We start from the raw sequence: 27,254 nt of genomic DNA, 5'->3' as shown, positions 1-27,254 counted from the left end.
GGAGTTTTTTGGTCTTCAGTAGTAGACTGACCTTTTTTTTTTTTTTTTTTTTTTTTACTTTAGCCCTTAAATTACTACTTTACGCTGTCCTCATCCTAGATTAAAGTTGGTTCTGAATTATTGTTACATCCACAAGTCTTAGCTGTGTGGTATGAAAGCAGGAGGAAAAAGAAGTTGGGTAGGTGCTTTGGGAGTAGCTTGGGTCAGCCCAGCATTACCATCAGGTCCGATGCATCTCTTGGTATTTCTGACTGTCGTTTATGCCAGGAGGAAACAGTGACTTCATACCTGCCCTTGTATCATACAAGTCATGCCTGCCGACCCTGCCGGTTTTGCCTTTTCTCTCCATTGCTTTCACAAACCTTCAGGGTCCTGATTGGGAGAGAAGTTCGGTTGTTTTGGGGTCAATTGACCATTGTGTTTACTGATCGCTTTAGATGATGTCTTCAAGATACCAGTTGAGAGACCTATGTGGAAGAGGACTTGGTTACAGAGTCCTCATAGCTATCCGCTGTTGTGTTACCATCTACTCAAGGTTGTACAGATGGAGTCTGATTTGCAGTAGTGCTTACTCTTGTGAGGTTTAGTGCTGACCTTGCAAAGGATCTTGTGGCCGCAAGCTAGTTTGGGACCAGACGTTAGTGTTTTCTGTGGCTGTTGATACCACTTCAGGTCTGAAGTGCTTTAAACCCCAGTCTCGGGTCTGGCTAAAGAAGGCAGAAGCTCTCTAGGCAGAGGTGGTAGAGAGGAATTTCAGAATGGGAAAAACAGAGTTTAATGTAATTATTCAAAATTGCATGATGAATTAAAATGATAAAACCTACCTTTTCTTCCTTTTTTTTTTTATTAATATGGAGCAGGGAACCTAGAGAGTGGTCTTGCAGTGAATTAATACTCATTCTGGTGTAAATAGACTGGAAAATACTCGTATATATTTTTTGCATGTCAATACAGTAAATAGACTGGAAAATACTCGTATATATTTTTTGCATGTCAATACAGAAAAAAAAAAATCTAGATTTTAATGTGCCATGCTATGTTATGGTCAGTGGAGTATACATTCAATATGAAAAAGTGGGCGTTTATACTTTTAAAATACTGATTTCCAGCATTAACGATTGTAGGGAAGGTCATTGACATTGTGGATTGCATGGGGTCTCTGGGGTTCAGGCATGTTTGAAAACAATATTTATGCTGTCTCTGTACCTCCTGTCGTTAGCAGGCGTTTTTCTTGTATTTTGCACATGGCTCTTAAGTTTTCTTAGATACTGACTGGAAAAAAAGTGACGGATATAATAGTTCCTGTGCCTTCAAGAGGTCCATTGGTGGGTGATGAGACCAATGTGTTCAGAGCCTGGGTGGAGTCGGTGTGTCTGAGCGAGCGGGGTGAACGAATTGGTGGCGGGGGGGAGTTGGAGATACTTGTGTGCTTCCTGCATTTTTTTTAAGCAGTATAAAGGATATTTCAGCTGTTGAGATGAAGCCCAGCAGCTGCTCTGCAAACTCCTAAGAAAACAAGGGCCTGAATTTTCTTTATCTCAAGCATCTGCCTCTGACCACAGATGTTGCTGGGGCTCCACATTTCTCTTAACTGGTAGTCTTTGAATGACACAGTCGATAGACGATAATAGTGAGAATGGTTTTTATTGGATAAGATGCGAGTCGGAGATGATATTGTTACCTGGTAATTGCTAGGTACATACTAAGACTCTGAATCATGAAGAGGAAGGTACAGAAACTGTGTGCGCAAAGCAAATGCTTTGCAGTGGAGGAAGAGAACTATGCACACAGCCGTGCTCTGGGCTGTTACAGCATCACTGTGGTATTTGCCTTCCCGTTATCTCTTTACCTCGCTTTTCCACAGTGTAGTTTGGTCCATACATATGTTTGGGTTGTTTGTTGTGTTTTTTTTTTCCTTGGCTTTTTTTTTTTTTTTGCCTCCCAGCACATGCTATGAAATTAAAAACTCTAACTTCGTGAACTGTTGTGTGCAATATCTTTAATTTTGTCTTTAAAATACGGAGGGGTTTGTACTGTGAGCAGTAGTATGTTTAAGGTAGAATATTCTGTGTTTTTGCAGATTGCCAGTATTAATGTGCCAGAGCAGCCTTCTGACCATGAAGCCCAACCACGCTTGTTCTATTAGCTGTACTTCAGAAGTATTTGTTTAGTTTTTTCCTCAGATGGATAACCAATATGGAACATTCTGTCCACAGAAGTCTTATTAAAGAGGTTAGAGTATCCTGCTAATTAGGAAAAACTAATTAGGCAGATTGTTGCGCCTGGAACCAGAAATTTTTTTATTTTAATGGATTTTGAAATGCGGTATACTCACTTTTCCTATTGTAAAATATACTTTTCTTTTAAATGTCTGGAAATAGTCTTCTTGAGGAGATTATGCACTGAGTGTAAGAAAGCAGTAACATTTTAATTTCTGAATTTATTTAATAAACTGTAGAAGAATATATGCTGTAAAATTGATGAAATTGTTAATCCATGCCAGCTCCTTACTGTTTTGTTACTTTCCTGTTGGTAGATTCAAGGGATTTTTTAACTGCCCAAAGAGGAGTTGGATTAAGTTCATATGAAGAAACAATATAGTTTGTGGTTGTGTTAAAATTAGGCTTAGATGGTACACAAATCTCACAAATTACTCTTTGGCTACTTCAAGCTAAAATTCGTTGGCCGCTGTTTCACCGAGTCTTGGGAAGTTTATCGTGTTTAAAGCTGGATCAAACCCATTTGTGAGTGCTCTTGCAGTGCTGTTGCGGACTTTTGGTGTGGAAGCTGAAAAATAAGCCCGTTCTCAGCTGTGGGGTGACCTGAAATCAAAACCATCGGGGTTGGTTACGTTTTCATGGTTTGCGTCTTCTTTCCTGGTAGGTATGAATGCCCAACGCGGAGGCATTTCCTTGTTTGTGGGGTGCCACGTGGAAAGCAAGCGATGTTTGTGGCTGGGGAGAAAAAGTCTGATTTGAGATACGCTTAAAATATATGTATTTAAATGGGTTTCTCCTTAACGTCTACTTTTGAACTTTTTTCCAGCAGTGCCCTGCTACAAACTTGAATTGGTATTAACCTTTTTTTCAGGCTTGTCACTCTGCATTTTGCAAAATGCTTTGGCTTGCGGATAAGCCGAGCAGCCGGGAGCTGTGGGCAGTGACCTGCAGTCTGTCTCAGGACCATCCTCTGAGATGTAATTCAAGATACAGATGTTGAAATCGGTGAGGTGAGGTTGTCGGCCATCTGGAAGGTGGCCATCTGCTCCTTCCCGCAGCAGCACAGAGCGATGCGTTTGGGGATCCCTGCCCCTTCTTGTCACAACCTGAGTCAAGACGATTCAGAATTGAGTCTTTGAAGCCTGATTTGTGGATATTGGATTGCCAAGGATGCGGCACTTAGTGATGTAAGGGGCTAGAAAGGGAAAAATGGACAAATACTTCTAGACAAGAAAGTTTTGGAAATGAGCTGTGTAAAAGACTTCAGTAAAGCACTAAGCCTTAAGATCATATAGCTCGGGTCTAGCGATGCGGAAGAAGAAACGAGGGAGCAATAGGAGATGGAGCTTGCTATGCTAACTGATAGAAAATGGACAGTAATGCCCCATCAGGGCATGGGGCTTGTTAATTATTTTAATGCATCAGGAAATATGACCAGGAAATGTGTAGAGTTTGTACCGCATGAAAGCAGAACTGTGAATACAGGGACTGGAGGATGGAGTAATTAGGTCTGGTCCACTTCAAAGAAAGCCTTCCTACTTCCAGTCCAAGGAGGCTGAAAAAACAAAAATATTGCAACACTTGTTTTTGTGGTGCCAGCCTCTGCCACCACCAGACCTTCTATATCTGCAGGAGTGTCAGCTCTGGCTTCGGTGAGTCAGATTTGTGTTTGGCATCTGTGATGACCTGTTGATTCACACCCTTCCATGCTCCTGCAGTTTAGTGTTCAGCCTGAGATCTGGGACTATTACCAACCAGACGGGTCTAGGTAGTTAGTATGATGTCATGTCTCTTAAGCATTTTATGGAACAGAGATGAAATTTATGGCAATAAATATTTTAGATTGTTTTTGTTTGGCTTCCTAAGAAGAAGAATTTCCTTAGGTGAGAGGTTATTTTGCAAGCGACTCCGCTCTATGATGTATCGATGGTTTCGGTACATAGGAAGGTTCTCTCCCTTCAGTGTCATAGGTTGAAATTGATACTCACGCTTAATAGCTTTACAGATTCTTGTTTAATTACTGGTCATTCTTCTGCAGTGGATGACTCATTTAGCCTTAAGCATTCGGAGGTGTTCTGGCCCTCCATATAACTCTACACATACATGTTTTTGCTCCTAAGAACCACAAGAATGCGTATTTTTCCCTCTCGTGTCTCCTTTCCTAGGGTAAAATAGAGAAAGGGACCGGAGAGGGGTATGAAGTGGGAAAAGGCGTGTTGTGAACAAATTCACATCGATCCAGACGACTGTTGGTGCACACTTGAACTCTGCCCATTCGATCCTTGTCTGGAAGGAGGTGCTTGGCTCTGTCTTATGGGCTGCTATTATTAATACTTTTGCTGCTATTATTAATACATTAATAGAAGTCCATACTTTCATATTGGTATTTCAAATCAGGCAGCTGTTTAATTCTGATGGTGGGACTGCATTTCATATGATACAGGTATGTTGTTTTGGTAATATTTGGTGTTTATTGAGAAATCTGTATAAAAAAAAAAATCATTATTTCTTTTTGATTGCCAACATACTCGTGGTGAAAAGTGGCTTCTCTTGCTTCTGCCCTGGCTCTAGACCCGCACCTTTTGGATTTGCCATGCTGTGTCCTTGCTGCAGACTTGGGGAGCCAGGGAAGGGGTAGAGAGGGAAGGCAAAATTGTCCGCATTTCAGGATTTTGCAGTTTATCTTGTTAGCTGATTCCTTATGTTGTACTGGGTTTTTTTAAGAGCATTTGCAGTAATTTTCAGGCACCACTTGCAGACCAGTTTACGGATGACTCTAACTTAGTTTGTCTTGGTTTTCCACACCCCTTAAACTTCTGTGTTTTACCATGTTCTGGCATGGTAAAATGTTAAAACTAACATTAAACCCATTTCTGGTTCAACTTTTGTTGGCTTTTCTTCCTGGCATTTCAAGCTGTGACATTCCATGTGTCCTGCTAGAGGCCCGTTGCAGAAATACAGACTTTGGATTTACCAGCAGATAGGCATTTCTGTATCAAGAGACAGCACTTGGTCTTGTTTCCTTGGGATCTAAATAAATTTACGTTGATCTGAATAAATGTGGATGTTTTGAACCTTGACTTTCTAATGCTTCACAGTTGGGTATTTTTTTTCCCTGCTTTGTTAAGGAGGATGACTGTAGTAAGACCATGAGCTGATTACTCCCTGTATTAGATAATCATTTCTTAATGTGGGAGGGATATTAAGAAGAATAGATGTGAGTGCTCTTGGAAGACTCTTTATGGAATAAGGCTTAAGCACCGCTGTAAATAGGATGCACGTTCACTTTCATGCTGAGTCAGATATAACTTGGCTGATGCAGGATGAATGTGCCAACAGCCAGGACAAAAATCAAGAAGGTCTTAGAAAACACTTGCAAAACATATGGTGACTCTTCTATCTTTAAAAATTGTCATTATTCCTGCAATGCAATGTCACCCTGGGAGTTTAGGTGGGCAGCAGTTGTTAATTAAAGACCAGCCCTGGTTCTGTCTAGATCTGTCTCGGTGAAGTGCCTCTTTGTTTCCCCACGTCATGTGTTGAAGATGAGCAGTGGCTCTGGAGGGCCGTTGGGTGTCCTTCTGCTGGAAAGCCAGCGCATCAATGGGCAACTAAATCCGGCTCTTCTTTGGGGAAGCCTGAGTCATCAGGAGAGATGAGATGTCTGTTTTCAATGAATGTGATTGATGGTTTCTTTTTTTCCACCAATGACATTTAAAAAAAAAAAAAAAGGAAACCAAGGGGTTTTGGGGGTGGCTGTTAAAGTTTGTTGAAGTCTCTTCCATATGCCCAAATAGGGTTTTATTAATTGAAGTTGGTCTTGTAAGATAAGACCTTGTATAAGTATTTTTTTGTGTTTGTTTTTTTGTTTGGTTGTTTTTTTGTAAAAGCTTTTTTCTGGATCGCGTAACTAAATGCAGGACAAGATGCTGCAAGTCTAGTTTGTATTTTATGGAGTGCTCTAGAGACACGATACTCCATGGGATGGTTGTGAGAGGGATGATCATAGTAGGAAGGATAGTAATAATGACTTTATTTTAAATTTTTTTAGGGTGCTGAATTTTGTTTTATTTGTGTAAGCTTTTTAAAACATTAAGGTTGATCTGCAATAGTATAATATCAACAGTTTTTTATTTTTCTAATTTTGGTTGGTGGACTCTAGAACAGCTCTCCTGTCATTCCCAGCAGCTTTTCTTAGAAACTTTTTCCCCTCTTAAAATCTTAATTTCAAGGACTTTCATAATGAAAGCATCTTAAAAAGTTTTAATTTTTTTTTTATTTTTTATTTCCTGTGATGCCATAGGAATGGTTTTTTTACCATACTGTCACTTACCCATTTTGGATTATTTTCTGCCTCTGAATATTATGTGATTTCTTGTTAAAGTGAATGACAAGATGATGTATGACACACTTGAGATGGTATTGAGCAGAGTATAGTTGGAAAATTGCAGTGATAATTTTCTTTTTACATCTCAAACTCACATGCCATTGAGGAAGAAAAAAAAAAACCTGTAACAGGCAACTCAAGAAAAGCATAAGGGGAAACCTTGAAAAATTACAGGGAAATTTCCATAACAGATACACTAGTAATGCTGGTTTAATAATGATTTCCTGTCATGAACTATTTTTATCATTTGCCTGCTCTCTGACGTGGCATTCTATTTAACATTTTTGAGAGCCATGTTTTAATCAGATTAAGCTCAAGGAAACCGATAGGTATCTGTTTGGCTCATGACTTCTGCTTCTGTTTCTGATTTAGTCACAAGACTATTGTTGCTGGAATCTTTTAAAACCCATTTTGTTTCCACTTGCAGCCAGCGCGCGGCTCACGGTGCGCGAGCCCGGAGGTTGTGTGCCAGGGATTTTCATGATATACGCGCAGGGTGCATTATGGAATTACTTTGTAAATTAAAGAAGACTGATACAAACTGTGTCTTTTCCTCATGTGATTAAATAGCTAAAAATAGCAATCTATTTTTAGTTTCCAGCGTAGTAATGTTTCTTAGGAACAAACTCACCCAAAGCAGTGTGCTGGGAAAGGCTGGTCGACAATAATGCTGCATTCTGATCTACTTATGTAAAACAAGAATGCTTAATAAAACAGTGGATATTTTTGCATCATTTTATATGGTGTGCAGCATTATTAATGCTTCCCATACAAGAGATGTCACATGAATAAAATATAAATATGTATAATTTAAAAGTTGATGCATTCATGTTGCTCAGTCATTTTATTAGAGGCAACAGAAAAGTTTGTAAGCAGAATTCTTCGTTATGTTCTCCAATGTTGTGCATGTCCCGCAAATTTAGGAAATGACCAAAAAAAAAAAAGAAAAAAAAGGTGCTGTATAACATTTGAGATCATTGGTTGGGCTTGGACATTAGTGGACTTAGCATCTTATTCAGTGGTCTCAGCATCTTGGACCATGGGAGAGGACCAGCAGCCTGGCTTTGAAAAAGCTCCATCTATACAAGCTTTTGTAATTTCCAGAGCAAAAAACTCATCTTAAATGTCTAATGACCTCTTTTTTTGTCTATTGCAAATACAGATTTTTGCCCACACAGTAGAGACGATATTCAACAGCTTGGTTTGTATTGTGTCTTCCTTCCCTGTATTATTTATTTGGTTGATGCGCAAGAAAACTGCGAGCCTAAGAATTAATAAAGGTTATTAGTTACTTTCTGTAATAAAATTAGCTGACCTTTAAATAAGAGCATTATCCAGGAGATCTCTAAGTGGAAAAATGACAGAATGCATTTTTAATATGGTAGCCGTTTCGATTACTAAATCTTACAGTCACAATATAGAAAGTACAAGTTGTGATTAAATGTCGCTCTTGTCTGTATATTCACAGACAACAGTGGAATAAGTGGAATTTTTGTATTCGAGACAGAATTTAACCCCTCGGTTACGGTTTCTGTCACTTCTTATATTTGGTTACATTTGAACACTACAGGAAAATGAAAATGCAACTTAATTTTCTAAAAATGAGCGTCCTTTGCAACCAACAGCAATGGGAGTTTTCTGTGGTTTTTATTAAGCATGATTATATGCAGATTCCTTGAGTGCTGGAACAGACTGTCTTGGGTTGCTATCAGGCATACGTGATGTACACCCTGTAGCTGGTCACATGCAGTTCACTGTATCAGCCTGCTATTATTTACTGATCTTTCCAGTATCTGAATTTACCATTTTAAAGAGAGACTTACCATAAAGTACAGTATTGCACATGAAGCTTATGTGCACACCTTTTGTTTTTAAGGTGGGGAAAAGGATTCACTTCATTTCCAAAGTAGCTATTAAAGCAAACTTTCTTAATATTTTATTATATTTTTTTTATACTAACACAGGGTTTGTACTAAATAATGACATAATTGATTGTGCCGTTACCTAGAAAACATTCTATAAAGGCTTTTAAGGATTCTCTGTATTTTTATTGTTATTTTTGAAACTTTGATAATACACGTAATGATTATATTATGGCTTGGATTTCAGGTGAACTTCAATACAGCAGCACAAGCAAATCTGTAGTTTTTCAAATTTTGACTAGGTCTTATAACATTTGCTGAAATCCTTACAAGATATTCATCTATTTGTAGCATCATATAGGTCTGTCTCCCCATCTGTCTCTGTTTTTCATGACAACGAGGCTCTGGTACATTTTTTTTTTTTTCTTCACTTTAGTACTTATTCATTGAAGCCCACTGTAACGCTGTTTCTATCATAGTTATTTATCCAACAGCTTTTATTGATCATTTGTGATAAAATAAAAGATTTATTCATAGGGAGAAATTTTAACCAGCAATCTCTAAGTTTGTTTTAATTAGATTTAGTTTTATACGGTAGGAAACCTAATGTAATCAGAACCCATTTATGTACTATTAAATAAACAAATTACTAACATAATGTGGCCCCAAAATCTAAGGAACATTGAAAAGAAAAAAAAATGTTCTCGTTGAATTATTTTCTTCTAGGCCATATTTATTAAGGAATTCATACAACTTTTATATCTTAAAAGTAGCTACTCATCTAAGATTCAGATTCCCTCCAAATAAATCCTTATTTAACAGGATATCCCTGAAACTCTTTTTTTTCCCCCCAGTATTGGCAGCTTGACTAAAATAGTCTCATCTGGTTTAACTAAAATCTTTGCATTACTTGGCGGTGGTTTCTTTTGTACGTGGTGCTTAGAGCTCATTGAAGCTCAAACGGTACAGGAAATGCAAATCATGCAAATCATCCTCACGCTGACGATGTACAGTGGCGTGATTGAGCAGCAGTACGTATGGCTCGTGGGCTGACCACATGAAAGAAGTCATTTAAAGACCAGATGAGCCCAAGCTGGGTTAAGTTAGTCTATGTGTGAGCTTCAAAGCTTATAGAATAGCATCCTTTTTAAAAATAAATTTATTTTATTAATAACACCTGTGCCGAGTTCTTAAACAGTGAGAACGTGTGTAGACGAATGTTACGTTAAATATGTGCCATACTTAAATCAGAAGGGCAAAAATTGATATTTTCGTGGAAATTCAGGTATGCATTTATGTCGATGGAAGTAGACCGCAGTCTAATGCTCTGCAAAAAAAAGTCCAGTTTGTGTGTGTTGTACATAAAAGCCCAACTCTTTGCCTTTCAGGTAAAAATGAAAATAGACGGAAGATAAAAGGGAATTTTGTCTGCGCAGAAGGGTTAAGAACAGGCTTTCTGTAAGTGCTCGTGAATGGAGAGAAGAGGGAGGTTGAGTGCTTGCTGCGTTGAATTTCTTGGGTAACTTAGAAAAAAATCCTGCTTTTTTTTTTTTTCATACTTCTGAAGAGTTTTTTCTGTGGTTTCGGGGCTGTATCCTTTCAATAAAGCTGAGCCCTCGTTGCGTTGTGTAACTCCGAACCTCGAAGGTGGTGTGGTTAGGAGAGCAGCTGTGGTGGGAACCCTGGGCATCACCCAGTGACTCTTGTGATACGAACGTGCAAAGACCTGTAGACCTATAGGCACAACCTGAGTAACGTCGCTGGTAAAAAATGCTAATCGAATATTAAGCGTTTTTCATACTAAACTTGCAATAAAAAGAATTTAAAGACATAGTTACCTCTTCTTACCATGAGTAATACTCAACATGGGTGGCTCTTTTGCTTCTAGTAGGAGTCTTATTTCTTATGAGTTTGTTTTGTGGGGTTTTTTTTACAGCCCTCATTTGCTTTTCTTTGGTGTTGGATGTTTTTAAAAGTTGAGATTCATTCAAATAATGTAACATGACACAAAGCTGGAGAATGTCAATCTTGAACTATTTCTGTGTAATCTTGTTTCATTTTTCCTTGAAACAGTAGCCCTTAGGAGGTCTGTGGTGGGACCCGTCAGGACGCTGCACTGTATCACCCCGATGGATGTAATTTTGGCTTGATATTCTTTACTAGTACCCTGCTCCTCTTTGGTTTTGTACTTTCTACTGTTATCTGTGGTAATTTATTCAAACACAGGAGCAAGAAGGAAGGAAGAAATTTAATTTTTTATACTCTGCTTCTTTCTCATCAAGTCAATCCTCAAGTCCTGCTTGAGAGGGACATTTCCCATATATATATATATTTTTTTTTTCCTTTTTAAAACACTAACTATATTTTCTTTAATATCGTATATAATGCCAAGAGGAACATTTCACCCTCTCTGTGTGCCCTGCAGGTTGGTGCAGCTCCTGCCGTGCTGAGCACGTAGTGGTGGTGGTCATAGGGCTTAGTGGAGCAGTTTGGGTTTCCTTCTGTATGGTGTGTTTGTTTGTTAACTTTTTTAAGGAAAAAATATAAAGGTGAATGAACGGATGGCATCCTGAAATCATCGCGAGATGTTGGGGAAAAGAACTTGGTAAATAAATACTGTTTTCGTGAGCCAGTTTGTGGTCATCTCTTACGGGGGATATTTGTGAGACTTCTGCTGGCACAGGCTTCTGGGCGGGCGTTTATACGTCCAGCACACACTCAGTGTTTTAACAGAAGCAGGAATTTTAATCGCAGATAATATTTAATAATCTTTTGTACTCAGTGCAAGAAATACCAAGATGCAGGAGCTCACAGAGAAAGCAGAGGAGAAATTTTACTACTTGTATCTATAATAATTTAATGTAATTTAATATCCATTTCAGTGTTTGACAGGAAGTAGAGCTTACTTAAATATTTGTACCGAAGAGCACAGCGCTGTATAAAGATCTTTGAATTTTGAAGTTAATTTGTTTCTTCCAGCGATATATAGAGATATATACAGAAAATTAATCCCATATGATTGTACAGCTACCAGTGCTCCAGAACTTTTTTTGGAAATAGTTTCCAAAGAACATCTCTGGTCATCTTGACAAACAACTTGAGTAAAGTTTCCTTTCCAGGAGCCCCTGAAAGGTTTTACATGTAGTCCAAAGGCATTGCTGGAAAAATGGTATTATTTGGTGACCTTGACCAAAACTATTTCACTTTGCTCAGTTCTTGCAGATAGGAAAGCTTGTCGGCCAGCCGCCTCAAACAGATTTTTAGCTTTCTGTGACAGAGTTGCACGATCTTTTCCCAATAACAAATTAGCTGTTGTCAACAATTTTCCTGGCCACAGTTTAAAAAGTTTCAGTCAGAATACTTCACAGTTTTATGGCGGAATATCATGGAAGTGCAGAAAATACATATGTAGTATAGATGCATGTTATGTATATGTGTTGTATATCTGTGTGAGCATGCACACAAACGTATGTACATGTACTATCTGTGCCTTAACATACTGGAAAATACTGAATCACTGTGTACGGTCTCGTGAAGATAACATTTTATTTCTGGACGTGTGTCAGGTACTGTGGTGAGCAGGGTCCATAAGATATGTGGACAGTGACGTGATCATATACGGGTTGATTAAATCACCAGGCTGTGACACTCGCTTATCTTCAACTCTGGCTTGGGCTCCTGAGTTCTCACTGTGGCACTGGTTCTCTCCGTGGCCCTCGATAAGCAAGTTTTGGCCTCAGTTTCTTCATCTTAAAGATTAGAAAGCATCTAGTATATTCTTCTGACTTTGTTACGTATGGCTTCAACCCCAGAGGCGTGTATTTCTCCTGCGTGGTGCTGTGGTATAATGGGCATTCAGCACTGGAGGCTTTATTTAATGATAAAAGGAACTCAGAAGTTTCAAGATACCAGAGTTGCATATGAGAGGTGTGGGGAAAACATAATTTGTAAAATATCTAGAAGCCTAAAAGCATTATTATTAGATTATTATTCTGTTATTGGATTTTTCCATGTGGGGGAAATCTCAAAATGCTGCAGCATTGGGGTTCAGTTTGCTTACTCTGGGAGTGCATCCACGTTGTAAGAATCGACGTCAAGGTGACTGTAAATGACTGGTGCAGCTCTTCACCCTGCAAAACTCTCAGCCAGGAGCTGGAGACCATTGAAAAAATGGGGAAAAAGGCTTCAGTTTCAGAACTGTCAAATTCTCCCACGATTTTAGCACATTTGCTTTTTCTTTGAATTCTCTCCTCTGTGTCTCTGCTCTTGCACTGGTCCCCTATGTCCCATGCCAGGAGCTCCAAACTGCTGTGCCCAAGCTGCAGAGCCGAGACCTTTTTATTCCTTTTCTTTTGCTGGTGGCGTTACAGACGGAGGCCTGTTAGGATAACATGTGAAGTAAAATGATAGGACATCAATGCAGATTACACTTAAAATTGTGTTATGTAAATGGAACTAAAACAGCTTATGGTATATGCCAGGCATGATGCAAGTTTTATTTAATAAATATATGACTGAAGGGTTACATTCACTCCAAATGCTTCCCTTTGTGATCTTTAGCCATGTTTGTAGAGAAACCTCTCTTAAAGCACTTAAAGCTTAATTCAGAACAGACAAAACAATTATTTTTTGAAAGTCTGATGAAATATGTTTGGCAGCTTTTGAATTTAGGAGAGCGTTTGTCTCACTTTGAAATCGCACTTCAGTCGGTCGTTCAGCCATCGTAGTGTAATCATTCAAATCTGGTAGCGACTGTGGGCTTTGCTGAGTTAAAAAATGATCTAATGAGTGGCTGAAAATAGTACGTAATACATGAAGACTGAATTTTTCCTTATTGATGTGCTTTTGAACATTGGTCTACAGGCTGTCCCCGTGGTTTTGGTGAAGTGCTGGTTGATAAATACCTCCGTGTAGGTAGGACTTTGGTCCTCCAGTACCTACCAGTAAGTGGGGCTCTCCTGAAACCTGTTTTTGTGGTCTTGGTGACTGAGCATGACCGCCTACGTGCAAGAGACGCTGGAGGAGCAGCCTCAAACGCCCAGTAAGATGTTGCAGTGGTGACGGTCACTGAGGGCTAGTGAGTAGCTCGTGTTGTCCCATGCTAAATTTTGAGAAATAGTTATGATACTTGATTTTGACCTAACTAAGCAACTCAGAGAGCCACTACTCTCCTGGAGAGTTCTGACTATAGTATACTGTGACATACCCTCTGTTCTAATGGCGCTTTCTCATTTAGTTTATTACCTAGCTATAGATATTAGATCTACAGATCTGGAGGCTTTTAAGCATCAAATAGTCTTTATTTTAATTTCTTGGGGAAGAGAAGTATCACTTTATCTTCTGTCAGTGTAAATGACGTACGTTTATGCACCAACGTGTGGCTATTTCTTATAGCAAGAGAGGGAAGAAGATTGGCACTGCACAATGGAGCTTTTTAGTTGAACTGTTGCATGAACACAGAGCAGAAACATTTAAATTGTAGTTTTGATTGCAGTTCACTGATCACATTGAATGGTCTGCTCAGCTTATATTACGGCAGGAAAGTTGCCACTGTGCCATGGCAACAAATATTGTAGAAGTGAAGGGCAGTTGGGAGAAATAAGTAATTGCACTTTCCTTTTATATATATATATATTTTAATATTTGATTAAGATACATTTTTAAAAATATATGAAGGAGTATGCACTTTGTGAATATATATTAAAATCACTAAGTTATTCCTAATGTTCTGTGTTTCTGCCTGTTCCTGACAAACATCTGATACGGATCATATGCCTCTAAAAAGAGAAGTTCCTCGAGCAAAATATCCTCATGAAAACAGGTTGGAGATACTCACATTCTCTCGCTTGCTCTCACTCGCATGTTACATTTTGGCACGTTGTAGAAGCAGGTAGCATATCTACTACCTGCTGTTGAAAGTGTTGAAGATACTGAATTATTTATTCCATCTTCTGCACTATCCAAACTCGTTTTGGGTAGTTTGACACATCTCGGTCTTCCATATGGATACTTCATGGTGACAGAGTTGCCAGCTGCTCAGGTTTTATGACAGTCTGAGTTTTTCCGAGAACTGTATTAGTTTTCTGGGAAGAATCTTGCTTTTCCTGAGGTCCCCATTTGTAGGCAGTAGTTATGCCTTGGGTTGATGCTCTGGAGTGGGAGGGGTTTTTTTTTTTGGAAAATTAGCTACAAGAGCATTAGCTTCCACAAAAATATTTTTTTAAAGGACTTGATTTTTATAGATTATGCGAGATGAAATCAGAGCCATGGGATATAAGAAAAGCGTGAAATCCTTTTGCTAAGAAAACTAAGTTCCTTTTAGTGATAGTCTTCAAATTTGTAGAAAAGTGTTCAGATATCAAGGTGCATAAGGCAACATACAATACAGTCTGAAATGTTTTGGAGAGTAGGATTTTTAGGGCATTTGAAATGTAAAACTGCTAATCAGTCTGCTAAGAGCCTGCTCATCCTCTCTGTGACTGTGCAAAGTGAGTGGGGCTTCTGTTGTTTTACGATATAAAACGTGTAAATCTAAAAATTGAGAGAAGATTTGAGTTTGCCAAAACTTTTTAAAATAAATGAAAGTCAGCCATTGTTTTACTTTGCCATTGATTCAAGCATCTGTTCATAGAAACCTTTTTAAGTGAAACTCTCCCTATTTTGTTGAGTCTATACTGCACTGAGTTTGATCCCTCTTCAATGGGATAAATCAATCTCGCTTGCAGTGCGGTCCGTATATCCATGACTGTCTGTTCTGTGTCATCCTGGATCCAAACTAACACCAGATGATGTGAAGTAATGGTCCTCAAAGTTTGTTGTTCAGATTTGCTACTGAATAGTAGTGTTGTTATGTGTAGTTCTTCTCCATGTTGCTACAACCTCTTGGCCATATTGCATTTTTCATGCCAGTCATTTGACTTGTTTGGTTATTTTCTCCAGTTGGACAGATAAGCTACCCAATGAAATGAATTTGCAGACTTTAAAGGAATAAATAATGCTATTTAAATGTTACCTAATTGAATAGAACATCAATTTTACAAGTCTTTTTACTTGAAAAAGTCTTTTCACTGTTTATTACTACATCCTGTATATTTAGCCTTGGTACATATCTTATAGACCATCCAGCAGTGGTTACTTTTCACTAGTGGGTCGTTCCGATTTGCTTATGTTCTGCTCTAATAAGATGCCTTCACTTAATTGTTTAATGGTGACGGTGTGAAATCTGAGCGAGGAAGGTGATGTGGATTCATGGCTTTCTCCTTCCCCCCATCACTGCAACTATAGCTGCTTGGTCTCGACCTCTCCCTTCATGGAAACAGAGAGGATGATGTAGCCCATGGTGAACAATCTGGCCACTAAAGTAAAAATGTGCATCTGTCAGTAATTAATTGAAGCCAAATTTAATTACAAATCAGGGAAAAAAATAGTACCACGCACTTCATAAAATTCAAGAAGCTTCAGTGCCGCTGCCTAAAAACCAAAGCAATCCAAACAAGACTCCCCCCCTCAAATGTCTAAAAGTCTTGTGAGAGTGTCTTTCAAGCTTGCTTCTGGACATTAAATAGAAAAGTGATTTTGATTAACTGTTTCCGCATCCTTTTTTGGTATCTTTTTGAGTTAAAGGTCATCGAAAATAGTGGTCAGTGTTGAAGGCTAGTTCTTAATCAATTGTGTCAGCTGAGGATCTGGCCCCCAAAATTGGATTGTAAGGTTGAATTGTATGTCAATATTCTGATCAGCTATTTGAGATAAAAATTCAGGAAGGAATTGAAAGAGAACCCAAAAAATTTACAAATTAAATAATGCTTCTGTGTAACCTTTTGAATATTTTAAAGGTGAGAGATTTGCTGTTGTTCAGCTTTATCCCCGTTCTAGTTTAGCTGAATATCATCAGTGGGATCCACAGGTTGAGACGGGAGGTTCTCAAGAACTCTACCCATGGTCCTAGCGGAGATCTGAAAATCTGGGTGGCATGAGGAGACACGAGGAAGGGTGGGACATGCAACAGCGGGGCTGAAAACGCAGCCTCCTCCTACTCCAGCTGTGTCAAACAGCAGATGTGCATGCAGAGAGTTGAGAGTTTTGTTTGGGGAAAGGTGTATGTGAAGGGGAAAATGCATTTGATTTCGGGGTAGTAAATTCTTTTGGATAACGTAACTAAGGTCTGTCACAGTAGGAACAAGAATTTCAACTATAGGCCAAAATAACATACTATAAAATGAGGGATGGAGAATGTATTTTTAAATCCAAATCTCAAAAAGAGATTGGCAATTTGAGTTCCAAACAAGCTATTCATTTATACTGTATTTTAGCATATAAGACAGACCCCAAATCCAAAACTATTGAACTGGTAGCAGGCATGAATATTTATTGCTGTGTACTGTATGTACATATAGTAATTACAGGAAGAGGAAAAAATATTTTTTTTTTTACAATTAATATTTGTAAACGTTTATGAAAGTACATAACAAATAAATAAGACAACAAACACATGGCCTAATTAAGATGAAAGGCATGACAACCCTTGTGATTTGTTCTGAAAAATAAAGAACGTTAAAATAGTAAGACTTAATTATTTCTGTAAACATTTCAAATTATGTTCTATCTAGAAAACCTTAATTTGAGATATATATTATAATATCTATAAGCATTTTTGACATTTGCACATTCCATGTCAAAAAAATTATTGTTAATTTATTATTTATTATACTGAATACTGTCATATTATCACTTATTAGTATTTATTGTTCAGAAATTCAGAGCCATCTATTGTTTAATGGGAAATGGAAAAGCATTTTGTATCTGACTGCAATTTGTGTATTCTTGGTCTAGTGATAAAAATGCAACTTCTGCAAGTAGATCATATAAAAATGTGTGCAATAATATACAAAAATAACCGATCTGTTTAACGTTCCAGGCATTAATAATGCTATTTGAAATACACTTTGCATTTGAAAAATAAAGTTAAATCCGTGCAGGCTTGAAATCAAGGAACCTGTATGATAGTGGATGGGATGGTGGAACCAAAGCTCTCAGGTTTGTACTTGAGGAGCTTGAAGACACCATGGTCTTTGAAGCCCTTGTTTCTCAAGGTGGATGTGTTTGTGGTCATACCTTTTCTCTTCCTTGCTCTGAATTTCTCTGACGTTTAAGGAGACAACGTAGCAGAGCACTGTTCAGTACTTCTTCCCATCGCACCCCTGCTTGCCCTCACCAGAAGGATGAGCTGCCCCTAATCTCACTGCCAATGGTTCCCCTCGCGGCTCCTGTTCTTTGCTGTAAAATTTTGGCTGGTTTCTGGTCAGCTGGAGAAAATGTAGCCATCAGCAGCGGCCTGCTTGTGTTCTGTGTTTTATGGTTATCAGTGACGATTTGTTGGGTCGTAGTGCTTGCGTGGTCTCACGTGGCACCCCGACTTCGCTCTGCTGAGTGCACGAGAACCGTGCCCAGAACAAAACCGTATTTGCGGTAAAAATCTGAGGATTTAAGACTCTGCTATATGACATTAGGCCTGGCAATGGAAACAGTTACCTGTGCTGTGATGGAAGAGGTGGCCGTGGCCGTCAGTCCTTTGCGATGGCAGAGTTTCTGCCAGGCAGAGGGAATGTTCCGGTACGAATCAGGTGCTGTTTCAAACTCGCTTTGTGCTATAAGCCTGGTGAATTGGAGAGTTCAGCCTCCGCATCCGTAGATACGTAAATATGCCCTGTGTGGTCTCCTAAGGGGAAGGCAAAACGTGTTTTTAGTTAAGTTGCTTGGGAATTTAATTGAAAGATTTAGGGCAATGCCATAAAAGAATAAATCGTGGTTATGTGACACAAAGATGTATAAAGCAAAATAGAAATACTTTAGCATCTTTACTTTTATCATTTGCTTGATAAAAATGGAAACCTATATTAGTCATTTTGTCTGCTGGCAACTAAAAAACGAAGTAAAGGCTTTTATATTTTACTGATTTCAGTCCTTTAGTGTTAAATAATGGGAAAGACAATAGCAGAGGTCAGAGCGTTCTCCGGACACCTCACGGCTCTGAACCTGCAAGCACGCTCAGCTTCCCTCCCATGAATATTTGTATGAATTAAGCACATGCTTAACTTAATTCACATAAGTAGTTCCTCAGAAGTCAGAAGGACTATTAAGTGATTCAGATTAAACACAAGCTTAGTGTAAGACCAGAGCTTGTGTGGATGGTGGCCCTGAGATTTGGCCAGCCTCCAAGGCAGCGATGCTACTGCGTGTGTGATGGTCCTGCTCTATGCGAGAAGGTCATTTGTAACACTGGAAAATACTTGGGGGTATTTGGGAGAGGAGAGCTAGGGCAATCACGTTCAAAATGTGACCTTCAACGCAGGTTTTGTGGGGATTCGCACAATATATTTATTAAAGAGTACTGTATATATTATATCTTGTAGCGTTGATAGGTCTAGATAAGAATACCATAATAGCAGTTGAAATGTTTTTTGAGATGGTAAGTTAAGGATGTAGCTGTTAATTTGAATTTAGCAGACGTTTTAAATATAGGTTTCTCTTACAGAGACAAAAGTTGCAATTTAAAGCTCTTTGGTGGTCTAAAAACAGCTTAATTCTCTAGTAGCATGGTAATAAGTACTAATCCAGCTTATACAGTGATTGTAGTATGTCATGTTTGTGAAAGATTGCCTAACTCTGCTTTCTCTGGGTTTTATGTTAATTTTTTTAAATTAAACATAAAACCTTATAACATCTTTATGCTGAGATAAACTGTTCAATTTAACTTGTGCTCAAGCAGCAGCTGTCAGGAATTATCATGTTTCGAGTGTTCTTGCCATCACCTTGTGTCTCTACCTCCCGGATACACTCCGTGGGATGATAAAGCTCACCTTGTTAGGATTTATTACTTAAATAATAACCCGAGGTAAAATGAAAGTTGATGTCACACGGAATGACAACTGACATATATTTATGTCGCATGTTACATTATAATAAACTTTCCTTTCTTCCCCTTGTAATAGGTGTTAAGTGGAAATACACTCCAGCATATCCTCCAGTGCCCTGCGTGAGTCCATTAGCCACGTACGCGGCTGCTCTGTGGGCATGTTCGCGGGGACTCGTGCTGTCAGGTGTTATTTAAGCTCGTAATGCCAGAGAAATTGGTTATCACCGGTAGTTAGCAGCTTTTGTGCTGTTAAGGAAACAAGAGTATCTCGTATTTGTTGGGTTAAATTCTGGAAATGCTGTGAAGTAACGCAAGCGAATCAAGTACGGTGTTTTCTAATAATATTATCACTTAAATGGTTTTGGGTTTATTATTTTTTTTCTGGAAGAAAGGTAAACAGTGTCACTGTTCAACATCTTTGTCGGTCACGTGGACAGTGGGATTGAGCGCACCCTCAGAGAGTTTGCCGACAACACCAAGCTGTGTGGTGCGGTCAGCATGCTGGAGGGAAGGGATGCTGTCCAGAGGGACCTTGAGAGGTGGTCATGTGTGAACCTCATGAAGTTCAACAAGGCCAAGTGCAAGGTCCTGCACGTGGGTCGGGGCAATCCCAAGCACAACTACAGGCTGGGTAGAGAATGGATGGAGAGCAGCCCTGAGGAGAAGGACTTGGAGGTGTTGGGGAACGAGAAGCTCAACATGAGCCAGCAATGTGCATGGGCAGCCCGGAAAGCCAACCATGTCCTGGGCTGCCTCCCCAGCAGCGTGAGCAGCAGGTCGAGGGAGGGGATTCTGCCCTCTGCTCCGCTCTGCTGAGACCCCCCTGCAGTGCTGCATCCAGCTCGGAGGTCCCCAGGACAAGAAGGACATGGAGCTGTTGGAGAGAGTCCAGAGGAGGCCACCAAGATGATCTGAGGGCTGGAGCACCTCTGCCCTGGAGGCTTCAGGCTGAGAGAGTTGGGCTTGTTCAGCCTGGAGAAGAGAAGGCTCTGGGGAGACCTTAGAGCCCCTTCCAGTCCCTGAAGGGGCTCCAGGAAAGCTGGAGAGGGGCTGGTGACAAGGGCAGGGAGTGACAGGCCAAGGGGAATGGCCTGAAGCTGCAGGAGGGGAGATGGAGATGGGATGGGAGGCAGAAATTCTTCCCTGTGAGGGTGCTGAGGCCCTGGCACAGGGTGCCCAGAGAAGCTGTGGCTGCCCCTGGCTCCCTGGCAGTGTTCAAGGCCAGGTTGGATGGGGCTTTGGGCAACCTGGGCTAGTGGAGGGTGTCCCTGCCCATGGCAGGGGGGTTGGAACTAGACGGGCTTTGAGGTGCCTTCTAACCCAGGCCATTCTATGATTTCAGACTCTAAATCTGAATTTGCTAGTAATCGCAACAGTTTTCTCTTGACACTGTTTTATTGATTACCTGGGCAGTGATAAGTGATCTGCTTGTTAATAGAGTCTTATCACTTCCCACTTACAGTGGAGAAAATTTGGGTCTACCTCTTGCAGGCTTTCCAAGTTTTTGGCCTTCCTTGGCCTTACTAGAAGCCATCCTGCAGCTCGCTCTGATGACACTATTGAATCATTCGGTTTGTCTAAGCTGGTACTGCAAACATTATTTTCCTTTCCTGTACATATAACCATCTTTTTTTCATGTTCCTCTCCTAGTTATTCCTTTGCCCATGAGTGAGTTCACATATTTCACAGCTACGCGGTTTTGTCCAAGCTTAGATCTAGGATCTCATTTCTCATGGTGCTCCCTGTTGTCCTTCTTCTCTCATGTTAACCTTGGCACCCCCGCTGCCTTCTCTTTCCACTCTTGCTTCTGTGTCTTGCTCTGTGCTGCTTCCCATGTTTTCAGTCCCAATGTGCCATCGCTTTTTTTCCTCTCTTCATTCAAACGCAGCCAAGTTCATAGATGCTCTCCTGCATCAGTTCAGTTTTCCTAACTCCATTGCAGAAGGAGATTTTCTGAAAGATCAGTAAAGGAAAGGATATGCTATAATGCAATCCAGAAATAGGCAAAATTTTGCCAAGCAACTATTTAATCTCATTTTTGTCATATTTGGGGTATGTTTGCTCCTGTTTGTCTTTTCCTTTGTCACGTCAGTGCTGAACTCACTGAGCAGGAGTATTGCATCGCCCGTAGGAAGTTTTCCTGCCTCTGGTTTGAGTCTGACACCCAGGTTGTTATGAGGTCCAGAGGTTATTACTCTTCATGACAAATAAGTGATGACTTAGGTAAAACTATTTTTTCCTCTTGGTATGGCTCATAATAAACCCGAACTCGTATCTTAATTGGCATTCTGTTTGACAGTCCCTTTAGAACGATCAAATATTTGATGAACAAGGCAATAACATTCATCTCTTACTTTCGTAAGCCTTTCAGATTAGCATTGACTCAAGTTGATGAAGATGGATACAGGATCTGTTCTCTAGGAAGTGTTTGTTCTGTAGATTATCCAAGAATGGTGTGTGTTAGCATAGGTGATATTATGAGATAGATATATATATATATATGGCTATTTGGGGAAGTTCTTGAGTTTTAAGGTTGACAGCCAGGATCAGAAGTTTTTAATATTAGTGATGTCAGTTTGGCAGTAATCGTGAACACAAAATCCACAAAAATAGGAAGAATAGAAATAAAAATAGGAAAGATTTTAAAAGATTTAAACATTGCATAAATCAACTCTGAATCCGAACCACTGAAATGGTGGATAGCAAAAAAAAAAAAAAAGTCAGAAACATGCTATGTTGAAAAGTAGTTCATTAAAGCTTAGTGTTTTATGTGCAATAAATACCTGATCTCCTTTTTTTTTTTCTCTTATGATGAGAATTGTCTACAGCTCTGCAGTTTTCTGTAGATTCAGGATTCAGTTTGCTTGAAAGCAGCGCTAGCCAGGGGACAGGAGATGCTCGCATACTTTTGGTGAAATGCAGGGAAATCTGCCACTGGTTACCGCAGGGTCACAATTTCATATTACACATTTAAATGCATTCATTTTCTGATAGCCTGGTAAGTTATACAAGGGTAAGATAGCAGCTTGTTAGTGTTGTTTGTGCCTGCTTTATATAATTGAAGGATGTGTGCACTGTTGTAGACTGTGGAATAGCAAGAGTGCTGCGGCAATACTGGGGTGCGAGCGTAGAAACAACATTTCATTATAGAGGATACCTAATAAAAATGTGAAAATAAAACAGAAAAAGGGTGGAAACAAAAAAAAAGAAAACCAGACCATACTAGATAAGTGCACTGCATAAATCAAAAGGGTTTATGTCATAACATGAACATGTGCCATTCCTGCTCATATATTGAATTTCAGTAGTTGGTTGCATAAAGAAGTAAAGTGTAATGAAACTGGCAAGCAAAGTATTCCCTAGTCAGCCTTATCTTTGTTCCATTTGTCCTTCAGATACAGCTTTTCTTGCCTTTTTCAATAAAATCCATCCAGCTTTTTTTTTATTTTGCATCTCTCTGTAACCGAGCTGGGAAGACCAATGAGATTTGGTGCTTTTCTAGTTGGGTTCTTAGCAGCTGCTTTTTGAGAGATCAAAACTTTGAATGCTGCTACATGGTATTAAGGCTTAGCTATTGAAGTGTCCCTATAGGGGTTATGTTTTTCTTTGGGGGGGGGGGAGAGAAGAGGAAGGGGTGACCCCTGCGAGCATGCTCACAGACAGTAAACACTGCTCTCCTTGTTTTCCAGGATCCTCTTTGCAAGCTCGGTGCTTAACCTGGCTGAACTCGCTGCCCTCCGCCCTGACCTTGGCAAATTGAAAAAGATCCTCTACTTCCATGAGAATCAATTGGCATATCCTGTCCAGAAATGCCAGGAAAGGGATTTTCAGTATGGATACAACCAGATTCTTTCATGGTAGGTGTTGCTCACACCGCTCCACGTTATTTAAGGTGTCCTTCTGCCTACAACCTTGCAGCTTCGTAAGCCTTTGGAGTCCTCCTCCGTATTGATGATGACCCTGTAGCAAACCAAGGTGCCAGCAGAGTCCCGAAGAGAGGTTGCTAGAAGTGCTGTGGCAGAAACAATCTGCTCTCTAAAGTCATTTCAATTTCTGGTGTGAAGTCCACCGATGCTGGATTGGGCTACCATGGCGTACCCGTTAGTGGTGGGGGCTTCGACCTGGGTCTTGGCTGTAATGAGCAAGACGCTTTGTTTCGCGGACGCTTCGCAAAGCTGCAGCTAATCAGCTCTTGCTTGGCCGTGGCTTTTACTGCATCCAACTGAAATTATATAGAGGGTTTTAGGGAAATAAACAGAAATTAAAATGTACTGCAGCACTTTTCTTGTGAAGAGAGGGCAGTAAACATACCAGATAAATCCTTATATTTCTTTCATCTAGTATTCAGAAATTGTGCAGTGCTAAAATACCCAGACGTTTTAAAGGCTGCGGTCCTTTATTGTTGCTAAAAACAAATGTATTTCTCGAATCTGAGTTAATGAAAGAAGTTAATAACAGCAACACTGGAAAGCTTTGTGGTTAGGCACTGTACAAACCTGAGTGGAACAGCAAAACTCGGTTGTTTTGAACGGAAATAAACTCATTTCCGTGATCTTTCTCACCTGTCTGTTAGTAGGAGAATTATTAGGAACAGGGATTGAGCATTTTAAGGTACAAGTTGAGCTTTTGCATCTTTATAATAAGAACCAGTTGATATTGGAATGTCTGAAATAATGATCTGTGTATACTCCAGCCATTCTGTAGCTGCTTCTTCCACAGCACTTGCAACATGTTTCACTCTCTGAACAGTAAAGATGAGAAAGTATAGTGAAAGATCTTTCGAAAACAGTAGCAGCCATTTTCAGATAACAAAAAGATGTGGGTTTTGGCACTGGGGAAAGGAATATTTTCTTGTATATATATTTTACTTTATTATGGCAGCTGTTTTTCACACATCTATTGCAAGCTGATATTTATCCTCAAAATATGCATTTTTAAGATAATAAAATATCTTCTTTGGCCTTAAAAACCCCACCTTCTATAGATACCCCAATCTTTCTCCTTCAGCTTCCAATAGCTTCTCCATACATGATGTTCATGTATGGAGATGTTCATCTTCCCTTTTGTTGCTGCAGAAACCCCATTTTTAACAGCAGATAGAAGCCATCTCCTCTGCAGTATTTGTAACTACCCAGTGGTCTTCTGCAAAGAAACACCATCTTTCAAATCTTTTAGAAATGGGAAAATGTATCTTTCCATTTTTGTATAGAGGTTTTGGAGACAGTTAAAATTGGAATAGTTTGAATCTTCAGGTTGGTGCTTTGAATCATTAAGAAAGAATTATTATTATTTTTTTTTTCTCCCTAATGATTCTATAGAGTTAATGTAATAAAATCACACTTTTTGATGATGCCTGAGATGCCTTGTAGCTCCTTAGGCAGTGAAGATGACAGGAACTTTCTAATTTGCCGGTATTATGCAGAGCCCCTAGGAAAAAGTTGGTCAGGTAAGACCTCATGCACAAGAGAAGCAGAGATGACTGTTGGAGCCTTTGCTACAAGCAGTAAAAAAACTTGCCAGGCTCCCGTGTTGTCTCATGTCATCTGTAAATCAGTGCAGAAAAGATGACAGGATCATTTGTACAAAAACGGGGAGACAAAGGGTTAAAAACCATAGGTGGGGAAAAGAGTGGGATTCCAGAAAGCATTTCGGCTCCTGCAGCCTGCTTGGAAAGGATTATTTCTCTCTCTAATGTGGGGGGTTTTTTTCTTTTCTTTTTTTTTTTTTTTCTTTTTCTTTTCCTGCTGACTCCTGCTGTTTTAGTGAAGTGTCAGTTCTCTTTCCTGACCAGACAGCAGTGAGATGCAGTGAGGATGAATGACAGCCTCTCACCTCAAATATACTTTTCACCAGCCCAGTGACTTATGAACGCATGTCCTCAATGTATCTTATGACCCATAGGTCATATATTACAATATATAACATATTGAGAAAACCAACTGGGCATAAAGCATTTCTTACCTCCGTTAGCATTGCATGTTTGCCAGTGTAGTTAAGATTGTGTCAGCACTTCCAGGATAAACTTCCAGATATTTCAGGTTTTTTCATAGTTTCTCATTTTCTCCAGGCCAACTCTAAGTGGAAAAATAATACCTACATTATTATTTAACTACATCTTAAAATTATCGATCAAGTTGATTTTAAAACACAGCAGTAAAGAACAAAACTTTGCATTAATATGCCAAATTTTTTCAAAATTTGTTTTTGGTACTGTGTGCTATGTATATGATATATACATATTTTGTGAATATACTTTAAGCAGGATTATCTATGCATAGGTTAAAAAAACAGTCTATTTCTCTAGCATCCTGCTACCTGACACACTTGGTCATTTGAAGCTAGGTTAACCAAAGGTAAGTTGTCCTTCAGAGCAAAGGAGTATTTCTAAGGAATTTTCATTTTCTTGCAAGTTTACCTCTACAAAAGTCATATTACAGCAAACCTTATCTGCTTGTAATGCTTTTAAGAGATAATGGCAGTAATATTATTCGTACCATTTTATGAATAAAAAGTGATCCACAGATAGAATAGGAAGTGCTCCTTTAGATTAGTAATAATAATTGATTGCTTAGTTAAAAAAAAAAAAAGGTTAAAAAATGTTTCAAAAGACAGAAATCAAGACATTTCTAATTAAGGTACATATGCTACTCCTAATTCACAAGAAAAGGCTGATTTTAATTAGCATTCCACTTGCACCTTTTGTTTGTTTATGAGAATATGTATCCTATTTCCATTGCATTTAAAGTAATTCTGTTCCTTTTGTAGCAGCAGTACATTCATTAATCTTAACCACTTTTTACAGTTTGGTTGCTGATGTTGTGGTGTTCAACTCTGCTTTTAATATGGAATCGTTTCTTACATCCATTGGAAAATTTATGAAGCTGATTCCTGACCACAGACCTAAGGATTTGGAAAAAATAATCAGACCGAAGTGCCAAGTTCTTTATTTTCCAGTCAGGTTTCCTGATGTGAGCAGGTCAGTACATTTTCCACGTCATAAATTGCCTCCAGCCTGTCAAAACTCTCTATTTATGGTGACGTTCTAACTAATCAACTAAAGCATTGTTAATGAAAGAGTTTGATAATATGCAAAATCCCCTAATTGATAGATGTATTTCAATAATCAGAGGCTATTCAGGCAGCATCTGATCCGCAGAGCCTGTCCTTAGTGCCTGTCGTACAAACTTGCCTCGTTCAGGATGAGTGATTTCCCACTTGTTTTAGTGATTTCCCACTTGTTTTAGTCTTTAAGGAGTTGCCTGCTCCTCAGCTCTGTATATATTTGTACAGGGGAGGTCAAGGAGGAGAAAGAAGTGCTAGAGAGCAGTAAAAGTGATAAGCCTGTAGTCAAGAATCTGTATTTCCCTCGGTGTGTTGCAGTGGGATTTTATTCCCTCCTCCCTCCCCTACCTCTTCTTTTATTGCTTTCCAGGTAGGCGAAGAGCGTCCCAGTAGCAGGGAGCAGACTTGCAGATGTTGGCATTAGCTGCAGCCGTAGTTGCTCTTCAGTCTTCCTCGGTTACTCTGAAGGACGTTTTTTATTACTCTCGTTTCAGAGCCCGTCTTGAAATTAGTGGTGGGTTATGTGGCTCAAAGGGAACATTCGCTAGATCCTTTTCACTTTTGATTAAACCTGGCACAATTGTTTTTCCTGTTATAAGGGACTCTTCTCCCACCGAACAGGAACTTTGCTTCAGTGGGACCAGTGCTAAATAGAGAATGATTCTGCAATTTGATTATACTCTTAAAACCAACACAATACTGGTACATTATATTTTTTTGTTGTTGAAATAAGGATGGAAAGCACTGTAATGACTCTGCAGGAGTCCGGCTTTTGATCTGATAATAAGTTCTGGCCGCGCTTGAGATCT

General features: G+C 39.4%; 1 protein-coding gene across 13 annotated transcripts in view; it reads left to right on the top strand.

Moving 5' to 3' along the window:
* Positions 1-27,254, top strand: part of QTMAN (queuosine-tRNA mannosyltransferase) — a 185,087-nt gene that overhangs the window by 69,881 nt on the left and 87,952 nt on the right. For all 13 annotated transcript variants that reach the window (XR_012836187.1, XM_075757253.1, XM_075757256.1 and 10 more), the window contains 2 exons: positions 23,073-23,240; positions 26,186-26,359. Coding sequence is in view for 12 of the 13 variants with exons in the window: in XM_075757253.1 (XP_075613368.1) it covers positions 23,073-23,240; positions 26,186-26,359 (342 nt within the window). In the remaining variant the exon portion in view is untranslated. The remainder of the gene's footprint in view (positions 1-23,072; positions 23,241-26,185; positions 26,360-27,254) is intronic.

The sequence above is a fragment of the Balearica regulorum genome, chromosome 6, assembly GCF_011004875.1.
Source record: "Balearica regulorum gibbericeps isolate bBalReg1 chromosome 6, bBalReg1.pri, whole genome shotgun sequence".
In the NCBI taxonomy this organism is placed as follows: domain Eukaryota; kingdom Metazoa; phylum Chordata; class Aves; order Gruiformes; family Gruidae; genus Balearica; species Balearica regulorum.
This window is presented reverse-complemented; position numbering and strand designations above follow the sequence as displayed.